Below are 24,531 nucleotides of genomic sequence, written 5' to 3'. Positions count from 1 at the left end.
AAAAATAATGCTTATTCCAAAAAGATTGCCAGTTAAACTTTTTATCGGAAACAGGAATTCAAATTTAGGAAATAATTTCTATCAATATTTTTAAAAAATAACCAAACGAATGCATTTTAAAGAAATGTTCAATGTCAGAATTAACAATTCTAATTTGCTTTATTTGCACTTTAGAGGGCTCATCATTGCCAGTAATGATACAGAATATTTATCAAAAAAATGAACTCGTCATTCATTTCAGTAACATTCTTAAAAAAATAATTCGAAATAATCCCGTTTACCTATACATAATACTCCGTGATATGGGCGTCCTGGATTCGAGTCCCGGTTCGGGCATGGTTGTTCCTCTGTTCTATCTGCGAGATGTGTGAATGTGCCCTCCTGTAAAAAGGGGTTGTGCAAGCGAATGAGTGATGCGTGAGTGGCAAAGTCGTACGCATGGCCCTAGTTGGCGCTAACAAGAAACGCACCCTATCGGCTTAAATCGCTGTATTCATAACAGAGGGCTTGTCCATGGCAAATGCCAAAAGAAACAACACACAACATCTATACATAATATTAAAAATGACACGTGCAAGACGGGTGTAGAAAAATCTTTGGAGAATAATACATCAATGATAAAAAAAATTTTATATATTAAAGGGTTATAATCCATATCTTTTTCTAAGAATGCCACAAATTTTTATCTAAATTTACACAGGTTAAGATGTGATAATTGTGAACAATTCTGAGGAATTAGAAATAACGAACAATTAGAAATAACGAAGAGCATATAACAAGAATTTAGAGCAATTAGAAATAACGAACCGAACATTACGCTAACAGCTTAGAATTCTGCTAATCTTAACGAGATAACAAAACTCAAAATCGCCTAAAATTTATATATCATATAATAAGAGGATAAGATATCGGCAGGTGCCAGATTTCACATTGAACACGGATTATGTACAATAAAACCAAAATTGCTTGGTATATAATCTTTACCACAGATTATATAACTGCACAATAATTAGTTGCATCAAAAATTAATGCAAAAATAAAAATATCGCAATATTTAAAATAGTTAACACTATAATAAAGCAAGCTTCTAAAAAATGCTCGACTTAAACGAAATAAGCTACTGCCAGTAGGCGTTAGTTTTATTGTAAAACTCTTAAAATCAGCTTATACAATGCTGTTTTTCTACCACATACATAAAAAGGAATCATCTCCCCCCCCCAAAAAAAAAAACTACACACAAAATGATGATTTGGAAAATCCGTCAGAAAAATGAATTCGGTGATTGATTCTCTATAAATCAATGTACGTAAAACGCTAACATACGTCGCACAGAAATACTCTGCGTTTGACGAGCACACTCGTCATTGTCAAATTTTTGCGAAACAATTTACATGTACATTCTCCGAAGAAGTCGAAACAGTTTACTGTGAGTACAAATTAACCAGTAATCTATAGTAGATTCATTTAATTAAAATTCTGGCTCAATTAACAAGGGCCCCAAGGAGAGTACAAAGAAAACTTTTCCACAGGGAATTTTAATGCCTTCAAGAAGTGAACATCTAACGACCGATTAATAACAAAACATTCACCATTTTATCACTTCAACTGTCAAAGAGGCCACGATAGCCGAATCGATACTCGGTTGGTTCACACTGCCCTTGTGACCGGGAAAGACTAATTTTGAAAAAGAGAAAGTAACGGCAACGAGAAACAAATAGCAACAATGCAGTCAACCGTTTCCACGGAACCAGACTGTTTCAAGCATTAAGCAATTACTTCCTAAATAACTTGGGAAAAATTCTGGAGATAGTAAATAACACAATCATTGCACATTTCAAAAGTCGGAACCTTCCTTTATATCCAATATTTATAAAAGAAAGTAGCGGTAACTTTTTTTGCAAAACGGGTTAAATGGATCAGATGAATACAATATCAAAAAATTGTAATTTCCTTTCTTAACTAGTGACGATATTAGCAATATTTTTTATTTTCATTATTTTGACGCTGTCTGATTCTCACCTCAGAAAGGTAATTTATCTTCTTCAAAAATCAATCCTTACGTCACCTTAAATTTAAAAAAAATGTCCGTTTGATTCCCATGCTATTTTTATAGTTCATTATAATCATGGCAATCTGCAAATTTAGTATTTTCACTCAAGTGGAAACAGGCAACTAAATTAAAAATATATTAAAATTTCTAAAGTTAGAAAAATGTTTATTTTCAATTACAGTATAAGTTAAGCGTATGTAGAAATGGCCCCTTTCCCAAATTCTGTACTCCTCCTCTCCCATATTACAATTAAGAATCTGTAATCCTTTATTTAACGCTAACTCAGTAGCAACATGTCTTTCCATTGGCTCTTGTAGGAGATTTGCAACTCCATATCCTTCAAATGAGCATTGTAGACACTTTAGTACAAAGATTTCTAGGTAATTGTTAAAATAAATTTCAAAAAAATTTTCAAATTGAAAATCAAAATAAATTATCAGGAACACGTATATTATAATATCCTATTTAGTTTGCAGCTTTTTTTCTACAACTCTTCACCATTTGCCAATTAAATTCCTACAGTTAAAAGATTTTATTCGGATATTGAAGAGCATCTTCCATTTCGGAGCAAGGACCATATGCTATATTTTATCCATTTCGCAAGTCTCAGTTCCTACTATTAGTTCACACTCTTCCTATATATATATATATATATATATATATATATATATATATATATATATATATATATATATATCTTGTTCACATTTTCAATCGTTAATAAAATACTTTTTATTCATTTACTCGGGTTCAAATACATTTTTTTAAACTTGTAGTGGATTACACTTGATAGTTTTTCAAATATTAATTCGTTATTAAATGTAATTAATTTTTAATACTATAAATAGAGTTTTAGCAGTTTGTAATGAAAATTGAAATCAACAGGCAGTAGCTCAATCGGTAAAATGCAAGGATTTCAGTATTTTCCACGTGAAGGTGAAAAATGTGAGTTCAATTCTTGCGAAAGTAGGAATTAACATTTTATAATTTATTTAGGAATTTAGGAATTAACATTTTTATACATACATATATTGTTTCTTAACTATTCTGGTTAAGACACTTGTACATAATTCTATAAATGTTTTTTAAGAATAAAAAAAATGCATTGAAAGTCATCAAAACATCGAGGTTGCATATTACTCTCTTAACAGAATATCCACTATAATTGCAGCCCAAAAATTAATTTCTGAACAGTTACCGTTGTTGTAAAAAAATGTCGCTCACAAACATGTAAAAATTTAATCTTTTACATCGCAAATTGCTCGAGTTACGAAGCTTTAAATAATAGTGTTTTAAACGATTTTAGAGCATTTCAACAGGCTACTTCAAAGACAATCCAAATAGTGCATTTCCTTTTTCCTCGCAGCAATCACTAATGTCATTGAACTAAGCATATTTTGCTCAATATTCTTAACAGGATCGGAAGATGCCATAAAAATTGATTTTTTTAACACATTTATTGGCTTAAATTTTATTTTCAAAAATCATTTTTCTAACCGGACTATAAGTTTATTTCTAACTGTTTCAAAATAAGTGACCATCCTGCGTAAAGACAATCTACAAAAAGAAAATTATAATGCTGCTTTGAATACGCATGCGTAAGCATATTTTATCTTGCATAATTTGTAACAAATAGCATTCAATAGACAAATCTCTATTCAGATGGTTAAATACTTGTTTGGCTGTATTTGGTAAAATACTTATTTTAGTAACAAACTAGAAAAAAAGGTTTTAGAGAAATGGAAATTAAAGCATTAAAAAAAATAAGATTTTATTTTAATTTAATTACGCGATTCATTCAGATAATCTGATTTAGAATGTCTTATAAATCCATCCAAATAAAACAAATGTCAAAAAATATGCAGTTGACACAATATTACAATGATTATGAAAATCCTCTAAATTTAAATGGGTGAATTGAAGTCTTTAAACACTACATCAACGAATATTCTAGTAATGTTGCCATTTTCATATTTTTAAATAGAAACTTGCAACAAAATAAATGTCTTGAGTCTGTTCCAAATTACTATTAATTACAAAAAGAAAACCCGAGAATTTTTCAACCGAGGAAGGCAGACGACCCTGAAAGCAGAGTCTTTCAAAAGTAAGCATCCTTCAACAGCTCAAATTCACCCATTGTCTCTGTTGCATAATACTCTTTTGGCCGCATGCCGAAAACTTGAACTTGGTTTTTTTATTAGTCTCCTAAAGAATCAAATTTCACTTTCCGAGTGTATACTAAAAGCTTTTTTTTATAATGTAAAGCCTTTTGACGTACTGGTTTTTTAACACAGGAAAACTGACGAACATGACGTATAACAATATATCTATCCATAAACTATCCCCCTACCCCTCCAAATAACATGAAATTAATTTAAACCATGTGGAGAAACACATGAACTGTTACACAAGTTATCAAAGAGAATATTTTAAACATCAAGCTTTGTTTTCCACACTTATAATAAACATCAATTTTACTTAAACTAACCTATGGCGAACAACCTGTTCGCCGAGATTATTTTTTTAGACGATTAAATTCTCCCTTATTTCATGAGACCCAAATACATGAATGAACTTTCTGATTGCAGATCAACAGTTTTCACGCCGATTGAGAATAATCCGAAAGAATAGAGATCCTTCCTAGCTCGACGTCGTAGACCCGTTGCCTCCGAGTCACTATTTGAAATCCAGGACAATCCACCTAAATTTGTAAAGCTTGCTCTTTGTAAATTATGTTTTAAAAGTCGAATCCTTTATTCTTACGCAGCAGGTTTCAAATAAAAATAATATTCTTCTCACTAGTGAATTGTTTAACAGTTGTTCAAAATATGTACTTTTCTAATATGCAGCAAGGACCTTATAATGCATATTTTAACATTACTACTTTACTTTCTATGTTTCGGAAAAGGAAAGAGTTTCTGTTGCTAAATTTAATAACTTTAATTTCTCTCTTATACAAAGTATTTATAAAATATGAATATCACAAAATTTGATATTAAAATTGAGGATTCTAATGTTTTAGACCTCCTTTAATCAGGGAGGGGAGGACAACGGAAAAGATCTCCCCAAACTTTCTCACATACTCTTCTATTACAGGAGAATCTTTTAGACGCTTTAGAATGCTAGAAATTTTATGCATTAAAGTCACTGCATTTTTCAGTTATAGTGTTTGCATACTTCTGAAACTACAGACCGACGGACTGCCAACCCTTTGTTGGATTTCGCTCAAAATTTGGTCGGTCTTTAATCTGTGTACCGAATTTTATCTATCTAGCTCTCTTCGAATATCATTAATTTATACTGGAACAGTCATTCTTACTCTGAAGAGAATTGGCTCAAAATTCGATAAAATTCTTTAAATTTGAAGTAAAGATTATATATAATTCTTCCGTTAAGATCAGTGTTTAAGTTTTCTTAGTTACAGACAGAGCGGTAAACATAAGTAATGCCAAAAATGTAAATTCGAACTAGGGGGAGTCTAAAACATGCAGATTCGTTTGTTCTCTCAAAATCTCGGGTTCGAATTTTTTGACAATACTTTCTCTAAATTTCGTGTTGAGAAAGTAAAAATAATTTAATGTATAACAAAAAGAAAGACGGCTCTAGGAAAAATGACTTTATCACAGTATATTATCACACAAAATCATACATTGAATTAAACAAAAATCTGGATATCTATTGCTGCTGAAGTAATTCAGAAGCATCCTTGGACCAAATGAAAGAACTAAAGAGTAAAGAAGGAACGCATATCACGCACAGATTAGCAAATTACAAAGTGAGATTAGGACATCATAACCACGAAAGTGTGATTTATGGATAGCACAGTTAAGGACTGAGCATCAAAACCGACAGTTTTTAAAATCTGTTGCATTTCCCTTAAATAACAAGTACAATTTAAAATTAATAATCAGCGCGACTGCTATTCAATTACTATATGACGCCCACCACAGAATTATGTTCGCATTATGGAATGAAATGCATTTCGGCATCGCCCCCTTTTTGGCATTTCGAGACAATTATTTTTATGTTCCAATATTTATACCAAAGGGGATTTGTCATTCATACGGCCACTCATTTCTTCTCTGTGGAGATCAGAATGAGAATTTTGTTTTAGATTTTAAATTTTAGATCAATTATCCATGTACTAAATACTTTGAATTTAATCAACTATGCAATTTTTTTAAATTTACAAATATCCAGAAGCTGGAATGAAATAATGTTCCATTTATATTTTAGATACTTTTCAAATGTTAGTTACAATAAGCTGAATGAGCTTCAGTTTTTTTTTTTTTTATCGCATCGTAATAAAATAATGCATTTTAAAAAGTAGAAATTTAATAAAATGTATTTTTAAGTGTAAATTTAAAGGTAAATAGATTAACAAAGTTTTTAAGTCATTGTTAGAGGCAAAAAAGATTTTCTTTAAATTTATATTATCGATACAAATTATTTTTGAAACCAAGTTATCACAATTCATTATCACTTGAGAATATCTAATATGGAATAAATAATTATAGTTGATATATAATAAAGTTTCAAAAGTGCTAAAACAGTGCGTTATTATCTAAACATGCAGGTATAAAATTAAGAAAAAAAAGTTTCAATACTTCTATATATAAACAAGAAGCACATCAAATGAAACAAGAAATACATCAAAAGATTAAATTTTAAATTACAACAAAAGCTTGTATCAATTGATGCACTGGAACAAGGTCAGATATAGTAAAGAAACCCAATAACATTCAGACCAAACACGCGCCAAGAGGCGAAGAGCCAAAAACAAGCATTTCACGCACACAACTGTTGTCTGCAGTAAATCAACTCGCCTTTCCTTTTACTGGTTGCCGCCTTATAAATATTCATTTGCGACATGACGGACCGAGTTGCAGAGACTGCGCTAAGTTATTTCTTCTAAGCAGAACAAGTTTTAAAAATAAACACTAAGTATAAAGCATAATACATTAATATCGAATTACTGATCTCGTAGCGGAGTCAGTAGAATGCTACAGGTTTAAGATCTCCTTTTTCATGATCTCCTCACCCTTCCGAAACGCGTTGTTTCATTACCTCGCACACTATTTCTGGGTTGTGGAACCTTAGCGACGTTTTGGATGTAATACAGTCAAGACAGACTATAGCTATAGAAATCGAAACAAACAAAACCTTGAGATGTTTTAATGTATTGTCAAATATATAGACGCACACACATACACACACGTATATATACAATTTATTTTTCTAAGTTTATATTCCATTGATACAAAACAAGTTTGAACTTTGTATCTAAAATATAAGTTAAATATTCCAAACATTTATTTTCTTGCAAAATATTGTACGCTTAAATATCAGTTATGTATTATATCGTTTAATGAAATTAATATTCAATTTATAAACTATTAACCGCTTTTGGTGACCAGCTCGTTCGCCAGGAATGCTGGTTATATGTTTAACCCTTTGCACTCGGATAGATAATTCGATACATAACACCAGCCTGCAACAATTTCTTGCTTTAAAAGTAATAGTTGTTTATGTATTTTCGCATGCTTATTTCAAAAATAATATCAGTTTTTACGTATCACGTACAGTTTTTTTGAAAAGTAATTTTTTTAAAAAGCGAAAGAGATGAAAAAGACTTGGATTTCACCGTGAAAAATGAGGTGCCTGAAAAATTTAATAAAGCCGAATTAAATGACTTTATTCTTGATTTAGGTTTAACTAAAGAAAATGCAGAATTATTAGGCTCTCGGTTAAAAGAAAAATTTATTAACGATACATACATCGTTTAGTTGGTACAGGAATCGAGAAAAGCAATTTTTATCATTTTTCAAATCTGATAACTTCTTGGTTTATTGTGCTGACATACCTGGTTTGTTACATGAATTAGAAGATAATATTCCTTATAATCCGAATGATTGGCGACTATTTATAGATTCCTCAAAGAGGAGTCTAAAAGCAGTTTTATTGCATAACGAATCTAAACTTGCATCAGTTCTAGTTGTACATTCCATTTTCATGAAAGAAACATATGAAAGTATGGAGATGCTTCTTACTAAAATAAAATACACTGAACACAAGTGGGCAATATGTGATGACTTAAAGGTTATAGGTCTGCTTCTCGGGCAACAAAGTGGATTTACTAAATTTCCTTGCTTTATTTATGAATGGGATAGCAGGGACAGAGAAAGTCATTGGATAAAAAAGATATGGTCGAAGAGACAAGAATGGATTCGGTAAGAAGAGTATTTTAAATGAATATTTAATAGATCCACAAAATACTTTATTGCCCCCACTTCACATAAAATTGGGAATCATAAAGCAGTTCGTGAAAGCTTTGGATAAAGGTGGAAAATATTTTGATTATCTTATATCGAAGTTCCCAAAATTGTCTATCGCTAAAATTAAAGAAGGTGTATTTGATGGAACACAAATAAAGAAATTAGTTAAAGATTCCAATTTTGAACAATGTATGACAAATAGAGAGAAGCAGGCTTGGGTTGCATTTAAAGATGTCGTAGAAGGTTTTTTGGGAAATGAGAGAAAAGAAAATTACAAAGAACTTGTAACTGAATTATTACGTACTTATCTTTTGGGGTGCAATATGAGCATTAAAATTCACTTCCTTCACTCACATTTGGAATACTTCCCAGACAATTTAGGAAAAATGAGTGACGAGCAAGGTAAAAGATTCCACCAGGATATAAAGGAGATGGAACGCAGATATCAAGGACGGTGGGATGTTAACACGATGGCCGATTACTGTTGGTCTTTAAAAAGAGACAGTAATGTGGACCATAAACGAAAAACCCGAAAAAGAAGCTTCTTGACTTCAAGAAAAACACAAAAGTTATAATATTGTAAATGAACAGCATTATTGTGTTTAGTTAATAGTAACTACAGTTGCAACTGTATGCATTGTAATGTATTTTGTTAATTTTTTCATCGTCATTTGTAAAAAATCCTTACGTGTTACATAAAATTTAGTTTGCATTTTGGAATGGCATCATCATTGCTGATATAAATCAATTAAAATTTTACAAACAAGAAAAAAAAATTTTTGCAAGCTGGTGTAATTATTTACTTAATACATGGACTAGTTTATTACATCAAAAAAACACATGCAACTGTTAAGTTGAGTTTCCCTGAAAATGAATCTGCATCTTTTTAACATTCTATATTTTTAACAATTAAAAAATAAATGTCAAAATAATGCACCGTCTTGAATGATGACTGAGATAAGACATTCGAGTACAAAGGTACGAGTACAAAATTCAATTAAATCTAATGTACAGCCTAATATTCAGAACTCCCTTAAGACAAACATTTTAATCATTCAATTATGGTAGATATTAAAGATAAAACATTTCAATTCCCTTCGCATGCAATGACGAGTCTGACTCACGCGTCAAATGACTGAATTTTAAATTTAAATCTGAAATTAAATGAAAAAATCGTAACGCTTCAATATCTCACATGCCCTTACACGAATTAAAATAATGTCCCAAATTGACTTCCTAATTTAGCGTACACTCTCCAATAATTCGTAGGTCAAGGAGTTAATTGTCTTATAAAATGTATTTGTTATGTATACGAGCCATTCAAATGGAGTCAAGTCCCCTAAAAAACTCATCCTTTAAAAACATGACTGTTCACTTCATCTATCTTCTAACTTATGAGATATTTTAACTTCGTCCTCCTATTCTTCATGTAGATTGTACAGATATTAAGCAGAATCCTTTCATAGTTTCAACAATGGGGGGGGGGGGAATTAAATATTTGAGGACTCAAAACGAAACGCTTTGTACTTCAGCTCAACAATGAAATCAATTGTTGAAGGGGCGGAGGACCTTTTAAAAATTGTCAAAATGCAAAGCAATTGCGCTATTATTACTATCAACAAAATGATTTTTTTTTTAATTTAAAAATATTGCATAAAAATTATTTTTAACAACATTTTCGGGAGTTACTGCGGAAAAAATACTAAAATTCTTAATTTTTAAACAAAATTTTAAAAATCGCTACGAGGTTCACGTTTTCTTTTTTCAAAGTATATCTCTGCCAAATTTAGTAGTTCTTAAATGGCGTATAGCATCAATCACACTCATTTATCTTTATTATTATTATTATTAGAATAATGACAAAAGGAACATCCAGAACCAAGACAGCTCACGAGCTACATTATTCATTCAGTAAAATTTATCGCCGACAGTGCTCTAAATTATAAAAGAAATTTTTCAGAGTAAAATTAAAACTAAAAAAACAAAACTGAAAAGCAGTGCAATATCGTATTTAGGTAAATATTTCGTCAACATTTTCAACAGAATTCTAGATTTATATCGTTGAGAAATTAAGGGTTGGTTCTAAAAAACATTAAAGGATCCTATTTTATTCGTAAGCTAAACATATTTCAGTAATAAATTTATAGCAGTTTCTACTACCATCTACAAACAAAATTGCATTGACTAGAAATTTTGGAATAAAAACCATTTTATTCCAAAATTGGCATATGTTAATTTATATTAGACAAGGAAATCTTAATACATTTTAATCGTATGATTCTTGAATAAGCTTGCCTTGATAAAAGAAAGTGAGCGATGAACCGTAATTGGGAGCACTTTAGATGCAGGAGTGGACATCGGGCTTAAATAGCCAGGACGCGAATCGCGAAAACTACTTCTGTGTCTAAATTTATATTTTATATTGTAAAAGGTTTTTAAAAAATACAATGAAAGTTTAGAGGGGGAAAAAATATTTGTTTCGGATTATATTTATCCTCGAATGGAGCAAATTAAAAACAAACAGGTTATTCCAGATACTGATAATTTAAACACAAGCTTCAACAAACCGAAATTAATATTCAAAGCAATTTCTAAATGTGGAACAGTTATTCATTAAAACAAACCGATTATAACCTGTGGACCATTTCTATAAAACTCGAAATTTTCTTTTCCCAAACTTATAATGCATTCAAAAATAGAGACATACGAATGGTGAAGTTTGGTCATGGTCATATCTGAGTGATGATATTAGTATAATACCATACTTTTAATAAGATTGATTAAAGTGCCCTAACGCTCCGGCAGATTTAATTTTTGCCGTTCTATAAAGATTGAAACTCATGATTTGGCACAACTGTACATTAGATATGAAAAAGTACACATTTAATTTTTTAAATCATTTTTTGAAGAATTGTTACCAACTGATAATTTAGTAGATATAAAAGATCAGATTCTCTTTTTAACAGTTTATTATTATTATTATTATTATTATTGGAATATGTCCGTATCGCCTTTCGCCAACTCGATGGTCATGCTAGCATGCCCATATTGTATATCTCCGGAATAGAAATTAGATCTAGCAACTTTTAGTCCATGATATACAAATTTATTTAACTTCTTGATCAGATAAAACATCTTATCCGAGACATTTATTATTATCCCTATGATATAAGCAGCATTTGACATATTGAAGAATTTTAAATTACTTCATTTGCAATTAAGTGGAAATATTAAGATTAAAAATTCAATAATCTGACTCGCTATTGTATGCGAAATGGTTAAAGGAATTGCAAAACCCAGAATCGATAGAACATTGCAATAAAATCGTTCCATGGGTTTGCACATTTGATTAAATAGAAACTGAAAACTCCCCGATCACTTAACCGGCGACTTGTTCCACGTGTCCAAGACGACACGATTCGCACCTCTGATTACAGCGGCCCTGAGGACTCGGGAAACAATGAAATACATAAAACCTCACCAGAAACCGCGCGCGGCCGGAATTTTGTTTACAGCGAATCGATTGACCTTGGGAGGAAGGGAGAATTGCGCGGGAGCTCGTCTACCGCGACAAGCGGCAATGGCCTTTATTCCTGCCAATGCCAACAAATCGGGAACGACACAGATGCCGTTGAATGAAATGGAGAGTAGTAACCACTGCGGCCTTTTGGCTGAATGACTGAACATGCAAAAAACATTTCGAAACAATACTTACCTTACTAACAAACCTTAAACCCGCTTTTTTTTTTCTCCAGTGTTTGATTTTAGTTATGGAAATCCATATAATAAAAGCAAAGAAAAACAGTTGCAAATTTTCAATTTAAATAATTATTTAAAAAATATGCTAAATTATTATATCTAAGAATCCCTTTCTTCTTAATTCAGTTCAATGGCAATGAGTCTAACATTTGATTTTTGCCATTGCATCCCACATCTGTTTGTAAAACATGTTTTGATGTATAATCACACCTAGAAATTTGTAATCATCCTTTGGATGAATTGTGCCAGAAAACGGTACCAGACACAAAAAAGGAAGTAAATGCATAAAATGAGAGATTTTTTTTTAATAAATAGTCGTGTAATAGAGGAGGGATAATGCATCATGCGACGTATGCTTATTTTCAAAGCACGTTTTCAACTGCAATGCTTTTTCACAAAAAAGATTTTAAAATGTACGAAGTAATTGGTAAACTTAACATGCGTTTCCCAGATTGACAAAATTAACATGCGTTTCCCAGATTGACAAAATTAACATGCGTTTCCCAGATTGACAAAATTAACATGCGTTTCCCAGATTGACAAAATTAACATGCGTTTCCCAGATTGACAAAATTAACATGCGTTTCCCAGATTGACAAAATTAACATGCGTTTCCCAGATTGACAAAATTAACATGCGTTTCCCAGATTGACAAAATTAACATGCGTTTCCCAGATTGACAAAATTAACATGCGTTTCCCAGATTGACAAAATTAACATGCGTTTCCCAGATTGACAAAATTAACATGCGTTTCCCAGATTGACAAAATTAACATGCGTTTCCCAGATTGACAAAATTAACATGCGTTTCCCAGATTGACAAAATTAACATGCGTTTCCCAGATTGACAAAATTAACATGCGTTTCCCAGATTGACAAAATTAACATGCGTTTCCCAGATTGACAAAATTAACATGCGTTTCCCAGATTGACAAAATTAACATGCGTTTCCCAGATTGACAAAATTAACATGCGTTTCCCAGATTGACAAAATTAACATGCGTTTCCCAGATTGACAAAATTAACATGCGTTTCCCAGATTGACAAAATTAACATGCGTTTCCCAGATTGACAAAATTAACATGCGTTTCCCAGATTGACAAAATTAACATGCGTTTCCCAGATTGACAAAATTAACATACGTTTCCCAGATTGACAAAATTAACATACGTTTCCCAGATTGACAAAATTAACATACGTTTCCCAGATTGACAAAATTAACATACGTTTCCCAGATTGACAAAATTAACATACGTTTCCCAGATTGACAAAATTAACATACGTTTCCCAGATTGACAAAATTAACATACGTTTCCCAGATTGACAAAATTAACATACGTTTCCCAGATTGACAAAATTAACATACGTTTCCCAGATTGACAAAATTAACATACGTTTCCCAGATTGACAAAATTAACATACGTTTCCCAGATTGACAAAATTAACATACGTTTCCCAGATTGACAAAATTAACATACGTTTCCCAGATTGACAAAATTAACATACGTTTCCCAGATTGACAAAATTAACATACGTTTCCCAGATTGACAAAATTAACATACGTTTCCCAGATTGACAAAATTAATATACTTTTCCCAGATTGACAAAATTAATATACGTTTCCCAGATTGACAAAATTAATATACGTTTCCCAGATTGACAAAATTAATATACGTTTCCCAGATTGACAAAATTAATATACGTTTCCCAGATTGACAAAATATGTATTTCTAGATTGATAATATAGATAAATATATGTTCCACAAAATTTAAAAACTTCCTCTTCCATCCACCGGAGCGCAGTTTCCTCGATTTTGAATATTGACACTATGGAACGCGTTTTACACTTTCAAACAAACTCGCGTGAGGATTTTGAGTCTTCCTTGTCACAAAATGGATCCAAAATTTCATACAGACTTACAATTCTATCTGTTAAATGATATTCATCTAGCTGTTTGCAGTTGTATCGATTCTCAAGGACATACAAACTTCTTATAGTCTCATTTTGACCAAATTTGGCATAATCGTGTAAAGATGCTCAGCTTCTAACCTCAAGCTCGTAGCGTTTTTAAAAGTATCGAATATACAAGAATGTTTTTCGGATTCAAGGAGGTGTCAAGAGCACATATTCGTCAAAATTTCAATGAATTTTTCAATGATGGCGAAACTTTTCCTTTGAAAACTAGGTATATAATAAACTAGAAGTTAAACCTTGAAAAGACGCGTCAGTTACACATGTTTCACGAGATCATACTGTCTAAAATAGCACGAATTATAAGCATCTATATGTATAAACGGTAATGTACACGACACAGAAATCGCTCTAATTACTTACTACGGAATAACAGTGAAATGTAAACAAATAACTACATGGACGTTTCAGACTTCCGTCATTGAATATTTTTACAGCTAGATACTTCAATATTTCGCTAATTAATGGAGCTGCAAAATGTGATCAGAAATGTTACAGAGGTCGGATATTCCATTTAGTCAGAAGAAGTAAGATCTAAAATGAAATAATCGTCGAACAGAAAGTTTAACAGCGCTAAAATAGACTTAAGAACCGCCAGATGGATAATCACTATGACTTCAATCGTTTCACTATTATCTATCAGCGATTAATCACTTTATATTAATCGTTTCAGAAGTCCAAATCAGGGCGAATAAGCTGGTCACCAAAGGCGACTAATATTAACATAATTTTATATTCGCAACTGAGATAAGTTTCGTTCAACAGCAATAGCAAAAAAGAGTAAAAAATTCATTTTTAAATGTCAAAATATATAACATTAATGTTTCATGCATAACAAAAACAAAATATAAGAATTCTTGTTTAAAAAAAATCCCTGCAATAGCCATAGTTGCGACATTTAGTTGTAAAGGCAAATTTTGATTAATATTATTTTACTTATCACAATTTAAGAATCTAAAAAAAGGGTTAAATTTAAAAGTTTTTACTTTCTTGTATACATGGCATAAAGTATTGTACTCGTCAAACAAATTCGAACTCGAGATTTTGGCGAATCTACAATGTTTCAGACTTTCCGGAGTTCGGAAAACACATTTTAGCGTTTGTCTGATTACGATAACTCAAAAAGGTGTTAAGCTAGACGGATGAAATTCGGTATATGGATTGAAAACTGAATTTGTAGATATTTATCAAATTTTGAACCAAATCCATTCAGAGAAAGTTATCTGTTGGAGTACAAGACTTTATAACTAGATAAATTTGGCACATCGTTTTAGCATAAAAAATGAAAATTCTAATCAAATTTGGAATTGTATATCAAAATTTTCACATGCATGTAAGCGCGATAATCCATAAACTCGACTTAAATTTGGCATGTCATCTTGCGACTACAATTCCGTGTAAAATTGTGGTTTCATTCGGTCGGAAACAAAGGCGCCCAAAATACATATTTCGCACAATAAATGCAGTAAAAAAGCTAGTTCACACCAAGGATCTATTATTTTGTAACTAATATTCACCAAAATCATGAATGATATTCATCACTTTACCCAACTTCCACAAGCATATGCTGGGGAAGGGGGTTAAGACCTTTGAGTTACGAGAAAATCACTGCCACTGATATTCTTATTCCTTTTCAAATATTACAGAGAATCAACATACAGTGGATAGCATTCAATATGAGCATACCTAACTTAAAAATTTCTATAACATTAACTGACTGATAACAATAACCTAATTGGATAATATCAGTTATATTTTTATTATATCAAAGGATAAGAGAAAAGCGCTTACCTCCTGGATATCTATCTTTCAAAAATAGCAATTAAAATACTCTAATTTTTGGTAATCTTATTTTTTCTTAACGTTTCTCTTGCATATTGTTCATACTTCTACCTTTTTAAAAATTGAGCAATGTTACAAGCCTGATTTCATAATATCAAACACTTGAGACATTCCAGCGTTCGTTGGAGATTTTCTTTAACACTTTTGATTCTGTCGGAATAGGCATTTATCATTCCATCTTACTCATAAAAAAATAGATGATTTTTCAAAATTTTACAAAGAACAGCCAGTTTAATTTTCAACTGCGCTGTATCTTTGCGTTGGTTCATTTTAAATATATTCTTACTTTTGTTAAGAATTTCAATTTCGTCTTTACAACTCATGTCATTTCTTTTTAAATCCGTTTTGCAATTGTAATTCAGTCGCAGACAACACTGGTTTATCGGTGTTCAACAGATTTCAAGCCAGATCTTGCAGCTAAGCCGTCCTTTAAACCAATACAAAAATGTAAACCAACCACATAGCAAAGATACTAGATATATCAGCAGTTCAAAAACACTCCATTTCGAAAAGTTTCAGACACTATTTTCTCTATCGGAGAAAAACGACAAAATTCCATAGCCGTAATCACTGTGTTAATTTCGACAATTTTTATTTTGTATGAAAGCTCATGACCTTTAGATACGTCGCCAATGGTTACCTACAACTCACTGTTCTGAACTTTTAGAATATCGCTAAATTAAATAGCCAGAAGTCTTCAAAAATTTAGCCAATTGGCAGGCACATTGCTATCTAAATGACCGAAGTTTATTGTTCAATTTAAAAAATTATCTTTTGTTGTTACAATAATATGCAATTCATCACAATACGCTGTCATGGTTAGATTAATACTACGGTTGGCGAAGAATTGGGGAAAATGGCAATCAGGAGAGTATAAAATACAAAAATTATTTGATTAGAAATGAACTTTCAGAATGAGATTCAATTGCAGCCTACAGAAACAGCATATTCACTTATTAAAAAAAAAAGGAGGGGGTTGTTCAGTACGCAATGTCATATTTCATAGACTAAATAAGACATTTGTAACATTCGCAGGGGAAATACCGCTGTAAATATGAAATAGCGCTTCATCAGGTTATTAGAGCTCGTTGCGTGAGCCATGCCATAAAGAGAATGATACATGCATAATGCTACAAATTACAGAACCAAAATGTTGAAACATTTTCCTGGTCTGAGAATGAAATTCAGTTTTTAAACATAAGTTGAAAAGTCAAGTTGAGAGAATTGAATAAAGAAACGCAGTCTCAGTTAATACTCAAATAAAGTCTCAGTTTTTACTTTCTCATATACGAAGTATAGAAAAAAATATAGTAATCGTCAAAAAATTTTAACTCGAGATTCTCCCCCGAATCTCCAACTTTTAGATTTCCCTGGATGTGAAAGACATTTTTGAAAAATGTATGTCTGTGATAAAAAAGCTTTGAGCTAGAGGGGTGAAATTTGATAAACTATAAAACGAAGTGAATTACAGTTATCTGTAATTCGGCCTGTATTGTAGACACCTATCGTATTTTAAGCCAAATCGAATATCAGGTTGAATGTTGGTCTATACTTTCAAAAGAATGTATACACGATAACTCGGGGTCAAATTTTGGTTTGATTCGACTGCTAAAAACATGTTATAAAAACAAAATTAACCACATGCCAGAAGCATTACTGGCCAAGGATGAACATGATAGATTCAGTAAAAAAATGCTACATTCACGCTGAAGGTTAATAACGCGTAATTACTGTACGTCAATGTCATGCAGCAAAGCGTTCTGTGTCCACCCAAGGTCCACAATTTTGCAGGGGGTGGGAAGCTAACACCTTTATTAAAGAGCGCGAGAAAAAGTTTTATAGATACTACTCCCATTAGTTAACGTATAAATAGTTAGATTAATATTTATACTATATAACTTTATTAAATTTCACTTGTATGGCAAACAAAATCTCTCTATAGCTCTATCACAACGTCACATTATATCAGTTTGGGAAACGGCACATTTATTTAAAATTACAAATACATTCAACCAAAAGGAATGGTAATCCGTTGATCATTAAACGAAGCATTTATTTTCGTTGAATTTGTTAGAGAGTTACGATAATTTGAAAGTGTTTAAGTTCTTAAGTAATCATTTTTTTTTTTAACTTTGGCATTATTAAAATAATCAAACTAGTATTTCTAGATTTTCCGATTTCACCCCCACCCCACCCTACTTTACAAACTAGCTCACGTCTCATTGCACCTACATACTTTAATATCCTTTAATGATAGCAATATATTCTGTTATCCAAGAAAGGATTCACGTGTATTTTTCAAAAGTGTGGGAATGGAAGTCACAAGTGGATGAAAATTTTGCTTAAAAATATTTTTACAAAATGGTTGTTTATATATCGAACACGTTCATCTTATCAAAAGCATATGACGAATTTTTGGTCATCTTTAAGTGTTTTTAAGAATGGCAGTTACAACCAGCGGTCTTGTTCTTTACCTGACTTCTACATATACAAAATTGAAAATAGGGCTTTTAACATACTGTCTTTACATAAATGAATAGAAAAGAGAAAAATTGAATATGTATGATTGGATTCTTAAATTTGATACATAACAACGTGAAACATACGCAATTCCATGAATAAAAAAATGTGACATGCATTTCTACAAGACAGCATAACTTGTTTTTTCGTATACAAAAAAAATAGTAAAAATATTGTAATCGGGAAAAAAAAAAGATTTTGATGAATTTCTACGTTTTGGACTATACCGAGTTCGAAAAACACATTTTTAGCATTACGTCAGTCAATCTGTGACAAATAACCCAAAACATTAAGTTAGACAAAAGAAATTTGGTATACGGTCTTTATATTAAATTTATAAAACTTGAAATTTTGAGTAAACTAAGCTCAGAGGAAGTCTGACTGGCTGTTCCATAAAGTACCTTCTTAATGCAATAACTTAAATATATCAAATTTGGTAAGCGATTTTGTGACTACAATACTAGTTCTGCATCAAATTTCGGTTTCAATCGTTCGGGAAAAACGCGCCTAAACACAAATTCGATTTTCGGATCATATTAATCGCATGCCAGGAATTACTCACCGTCATACAACAGATGCAGTAAAAATGACAAATTCACTCCAAATATTAATATTTCGTAAATATTGTAAGCCAATGCCACGCAAAGCTTCGTTGTCTGCCTTATGCAAAATTAACAATGATTTGCGGAAAGTGTTTTTAAAGAATATAACTAAGACTTTTATTAAAGAATATGCGAGAAAAATTTCTTCGGTTTAAATACATTTTATATGAAAGCAAACCTGAAGAAATGATTCACTACTAAATTGTCTATTGTGGATCTCGACTGGGAAAATTGAAACGATCTGTAAAAAGCTATTTTTAATAACAAAAAAAATCTTAACATTTTAAACAAAACCACTTCAATATGCACCTTAAGATGGCAAATAATTAGTACTATTAAATCATTTTATCTGAAACTTCCCAAGATTATTTCTTATATTTCGGAAAGACTTTGTTATTACATTGCTAAGAAGCTCGATGGACAGGTAAGGAAAACTTAGGGGAAACATAACGGAAAATAGCTACTTGGTTTAAATGCAATTCCATTTACGCAACCCGACATAACGTTAGCGTTACCCCATCACACCCCATTCCATTCCTGGCTTATCTGCATTCGCTGAAATACTTTTGCTAAATAAAACTATCGACATTTCCCATCATCACATCCGTGACCTCATTTTTACCATTACATGAATTCTTGATGATAAATTGGCCCACATTTAAATGTCATGGACATCGCAGATGAATTTAAGTTGACTGATCCGTCATTCGAAATATGATTAGAGTATTTTTATGCTTACATAAATAACTGTTAATCGGTAACTGATCTCATAAGATATCTGTTATCACTAAATTAAATAAAATAGCTTTCACTGTATTGTAACAAAAATAAAGTTGATAGCAAAATATAAATAACTCGCAGATTCTACATTGCAGAGACCTTTCGTCATGGAATTAAATAAAAAGAATTGTATCAGATTCTATTCTTTAAAAAAAAGTGTAGGAAGACATCATTTATGATTAATTGATAAATAAAATGACACTTGCCCCTAAACGGTTATGTTTCCATAGCAACCTCTTATTACTGCCCAGGGACATTTTCAATAACAAAAATATCAAAAACCAATTCTGACACTACTCGGTAAATATTACCGTCCATGATATACGGAATATATTTTAATTTTTCACAATATAATAAATTTTAAAAATTAGAAACTATTTTTCATTAACAAAGACAAAAACAAGTTTAATAAGAAATTTGAATTAAAATAATGGGAATTTAGAAATTATATTTCATTGACTATTGTATATACTCAAAATTTAAATACTTTGTATAGTTAAAAATAAATGTTAAAAGTATTTCATATCATGTGCATCAATGGTATTTTCAAATCAATTAAAACATTTACAGTATATTTGCTTGACATAAACATTTTAGTCAAGCATTTTTAGATTATGTAATAAAAATTAGTTTAATTGCTGAAAATTTCACAAAAGTTAATATAATTTTTAAAAAGCTACGAGTTAACACAGCTTCTTCTTACTGCCAAGATTTTTGAGCTTTTGTTTTTAAGTAAAAATATACCCTAAGCAACAAATTTTACAAGCAAGTACCAAAAAAATTATCAGAACATTCTGACTATGAATGAACTAAGTATGACATGACTATGAACTATGACTCGTACTAAATTCAATTCATCAAATATTCCATTTTCCATAAAATTTTTTAAATATTCCATATTTTCCTAGTAAATATTTGTACTTTATTAATTCCATTCTAAAATTTTTTTAAAAAATTCTGTAACATTTTAAATTTAATTTCCTAAATGAAATACCAAAGAATGAATATCTGATAACCTCCACAGGAAATACACAAATGATAAAACAGATCTGGTAACCAAAAAACATTATGAAATTGGGATAATAGCCTTTGTCACTATATAACATACTATTTATATTCAAGTTCAACATTACCAAATTGAAATTTCTAAAATGCTAAGTTTTATTTGATAAAGTAATAATGGTATGGTACCAAAAATTTAAACAACTTAATTCAAAATGGGATGTACAACAATTTAAAAACATTGAAATTCTGTATTCTCAAAGTATTTAAGCATGAAACATTTTAAATATTCATTGAAATCAGAAATATTGATTTACTTTAAAAGAACAACTTTAAAATAAATTAGAAGTAATAAATCTTATAGAATTAGTATTATATTCATGGTACATAATTTTTAAAAATTGATCAGAAGAAAATATTTTGAATTCAAATACTTTTCGTGGCTCCAACATCTACTTAAATAACTACATTCAAAATATTAATAAGAAACTAAAGAACTATGAAGGCTAAATATGATAATATAAATATATCATTTGAAATTAAAATTAAAGATATATAAATTATAAAAATATTATAAAAATTTAAGGGATAATATGCTTTAAAAAAATGCACGAATATTATTTGCATTGCATGTTAAGCAGAATATTTTTAAAGATTACTATTTTGAAAAAATTGAATCAAAAACAAACTAAATCGAAAAGAAAAATCTTTTATAAATATAGGCTTAATTTCAAATTAGATATATCTAATGATATTTTTTTTTTTTTTTTTTTTGAAATTTGTCCAATATTAACAGCAGTCTACAGATAACGAGATGAATCTAGAAGTATTGTTATCTTTATATTATATTATATATATACACACACACAAAGACACTGCTTTATTCTTTTCCTTACAACTAAGTATTTCAAATCAATAAAGATTTCAAAATCATAACATCTTCAAGCTTATACTTTAAATATACTTTTTAAAAACATTTTTATCCTGTAATCATCTTTAGAAATATTCATAGAAGTATTTTTAAATAAATATAAAACCTTTTAAATCTTTAATGAATCCAAGTTAGCCCTTTGTTTACATTTTGTTCTACATATGCACTTGAAAAATTCAAATATATATTTTATCTAATAGGAAATATGATAATTTAATAAGAAATTAATATGGCATTCTAATCAACTTCTAAATATCAATATTCTTTTAAATATATATATATATATATTTGAATACTGTATTTATAAATATTCACTATCAGAGATGAAGAACACAGTACAGAATTTTTAGATGAAAAAAAGTTATAATTAGTTTCATAAGTTTTAGAAATGGGTGGGTGGTTTATTGATACAAGAACAATTCCCGATTAAACTGCACCAGGTTAATGGCTTAGTCACATATCAGATTTATGTTTTAGAACCGAAATTAAAGTTTAGGTGCTTCCTGTTAAATTTCTGCTAGATTTAAGTATCAAAAAATTTGACAGTTTTTTTTTTTTTTATCTACAAGATAAAGCAAAATTTTGAAATATCTATTTAATATACTTTATCTACATGTAATGTTTCTTTAACAAGGAATTCATAAAGTCATTTAAAAGGTAATAAAATATCAAACACATATAAAAATAAAATTTAACAAAAAAACCCAAAAAATATCCCTTTTTATAAAATCGTCAGGTAAAAATATAAGAATATTTTCATGTGAAAGCTAGGACAATACTTAAAGAACTTAATGAAAATACCAATTCTTGATAAAAAGTCGACTAATGTTTGCAAGTTTAATGTTTTTTCATTGCTGATTCAAATTGAGTAAGAAATTTCAAAGAAAGAAATTGCTGAATTTTAGAAAGGTAGCAGTATATTTTAATATAGTTTGTTTTGACTATTAGGACTAGTATTAATATTACATATATAAGAAGATTATATATTGCGAACTGGCCATTTCAACCTGGCTCAAATTAACCTTTAGTCTAGAAACTGCACGCTAATGAATTGTAACAAAACCTTTCACAATTATTTATCAAAAAACATCTCAAAACTTACCCATATACACATAGGTTCTTGAAGCATGAAGTACAACACTTCAACGATACGTTTAATACACACACGGTCAAACAACACATCAAAGAAAGACAAAGTGTCTTGGGTTATTCCTGAAGTTGCATTTCTGTACATAAGAACCTCGTTGCCTCCGAATGTGGGCTCGGTTCCATTCAAATTTAATCCAATTTGAGAAGTCATCTGAATAGCATAATGCACCGAGCAGGCTAGCAGCAATACACTGCCCACAGTGTAAGCCTGAAGGCTGGGAAGCGGTAACCTGTCCAAGAAAACGGCCGGCATGGTTATCGGAAATGTTGTCACGCCATTTAGAAGAAAAAGACCACAACACAGGTAAAACGTCAATTAGCAAGTGGACATGGCACACTCGTCCGTTCGGTGATCAACCGGCGAATGATGCAGAAACGGAACTTTCTTCTCGGATGATCGCCATCTGCAGAGAAAGGGGCGCATGCTCAGTGCGGACTGCTCCTCGTGCTGCAAGAAGGAAGATGCGAAGGAGCACGTGAGACTTCATTTCCGGTTTACTTGTCGGAAGATCCGAAAAGTAACTTTCGTTTTTCTTCAGGTGATTTCTTTTCTCTTTAGAGGGAAATAAATGGGTTTTAGTGAGAGAAAATGAATTTTTTCAAATGAACAAAGAGAGGATTTCATTTCTTTGCGAAATTAAACTAATACTGCATCCATTAATGGAAGGCTCGATATTCAACAGTTGTCCAAATCCTATAAATAGCATAATAATAAGCATCGATAATTATTATTTAATGAAAAGTTTAACAGATGTTGAAAAACATTAGTTTAAAACAAAGCATTAATTGTTAGATATATTCTTTTTGTTTTAAAACTTCCATAAGATTATAACCCTTCTTATAATCATTCACAAGATTTTTAAAACTTGACCTACAAACTTACTTGACTTCTTAATTAGATGACATATCCTATTTGAGACATTTATTATTAATTTAATATCTATAATAATATAAGAACATTTGAGATATTGAAGCGTTTTTAAGTGTTTTTTGCATTTTAAGTTTCTTATATTTTCACTTAACTGCACATTTAAAATTAAAAATTCAATAATTCGAAGCCTGAATCAGATTCGTCACTGCATGCAAATGGGTTAAAAAATACTTCAATAATGAAATAGCAATTCAGATTTCCATTCATTAATTATCATTTTCATAAATTATTATTACGATTCAATTCATAATCTACTTTAAAAAATTATTAACACAGGTTTTTTTTCTTTTAAGGAATTAGTAAAAATGCTACTGAAATCAAATGTTTTGATTATTCAAGATAGAATGTTTCAAAAGAGCCATCTTTTCTTAACAATTTTATTATTCCAATCCAAAACAAAATCTGTTCAAAAGCAATACAAGGTGGATTATATAACACGATGAAAGATGGGTTAGTTATATGAGATAGTCGGATCTTTTTTGCAAGGATATAGAACCCAATATCATGATCTACTGAGGTTTTGCAGCATTGAATAAGCAGAATGTATATAGCTTTGCGGATTTTTATGATGAATAAAAGATTTTTAAACCTGGAAAATAGCACAATAACACCATTCAAGATAAGTGAATACCTAGCTGCCCTATAGAGCTCTTATACAATGAAGTCCACTGATGCTGACATGACAATCGTAAAATGCACTCAACCAACTTAATTCTAG

At 30.6% G+C, this 24,531-nt stretch overlaps 1 protein-coding gene across 1 annotated transcript in view; it reads right to left on the bottom strand.

The window, feature by feature from the left end:
• The window catches only part of LOC129971190 (E3 ubiquitin-protein ligase AMFR-like), a 128,096-nt gene extending 104,805 nt beyond the window's left edge, over nucleotides 1-23,291 (bottom strand). The window contains exon 1 of the mRNA XM_056084742.1: nucleotides 22,836-23,291. Within this exon, the coding sequence (XP_055940717.1) occupies nucleotides 22,836-23,135 (300 nt within the window). The 5' untranslated portion in view covers nucleotides 23,136-23,291. The remainder of the gene's footprint in view (nucleotides 1-22,835) is intronic.
• Nucleotides 23,292-24,531: the final 1,240 nt, after the last annotated feature.

This window comes from Argiope bruennichi, chromosome 6, assembly GCF_947563725.1.
Source record: "Argiope bruennichi chromosome 6, qqArgBrue1.1, whole genome shotgun sequence".
In the NCBI taxonomy this organism is placed as follows: Eukaryota; Metazoa; Arthropoda; class Arachnida; order Araneae; family Araneidae; genus Argiope; species Argiope bruennichi.
This window is presented reverse-complemented; position numbering and strand designations above follow the sequence as displayed.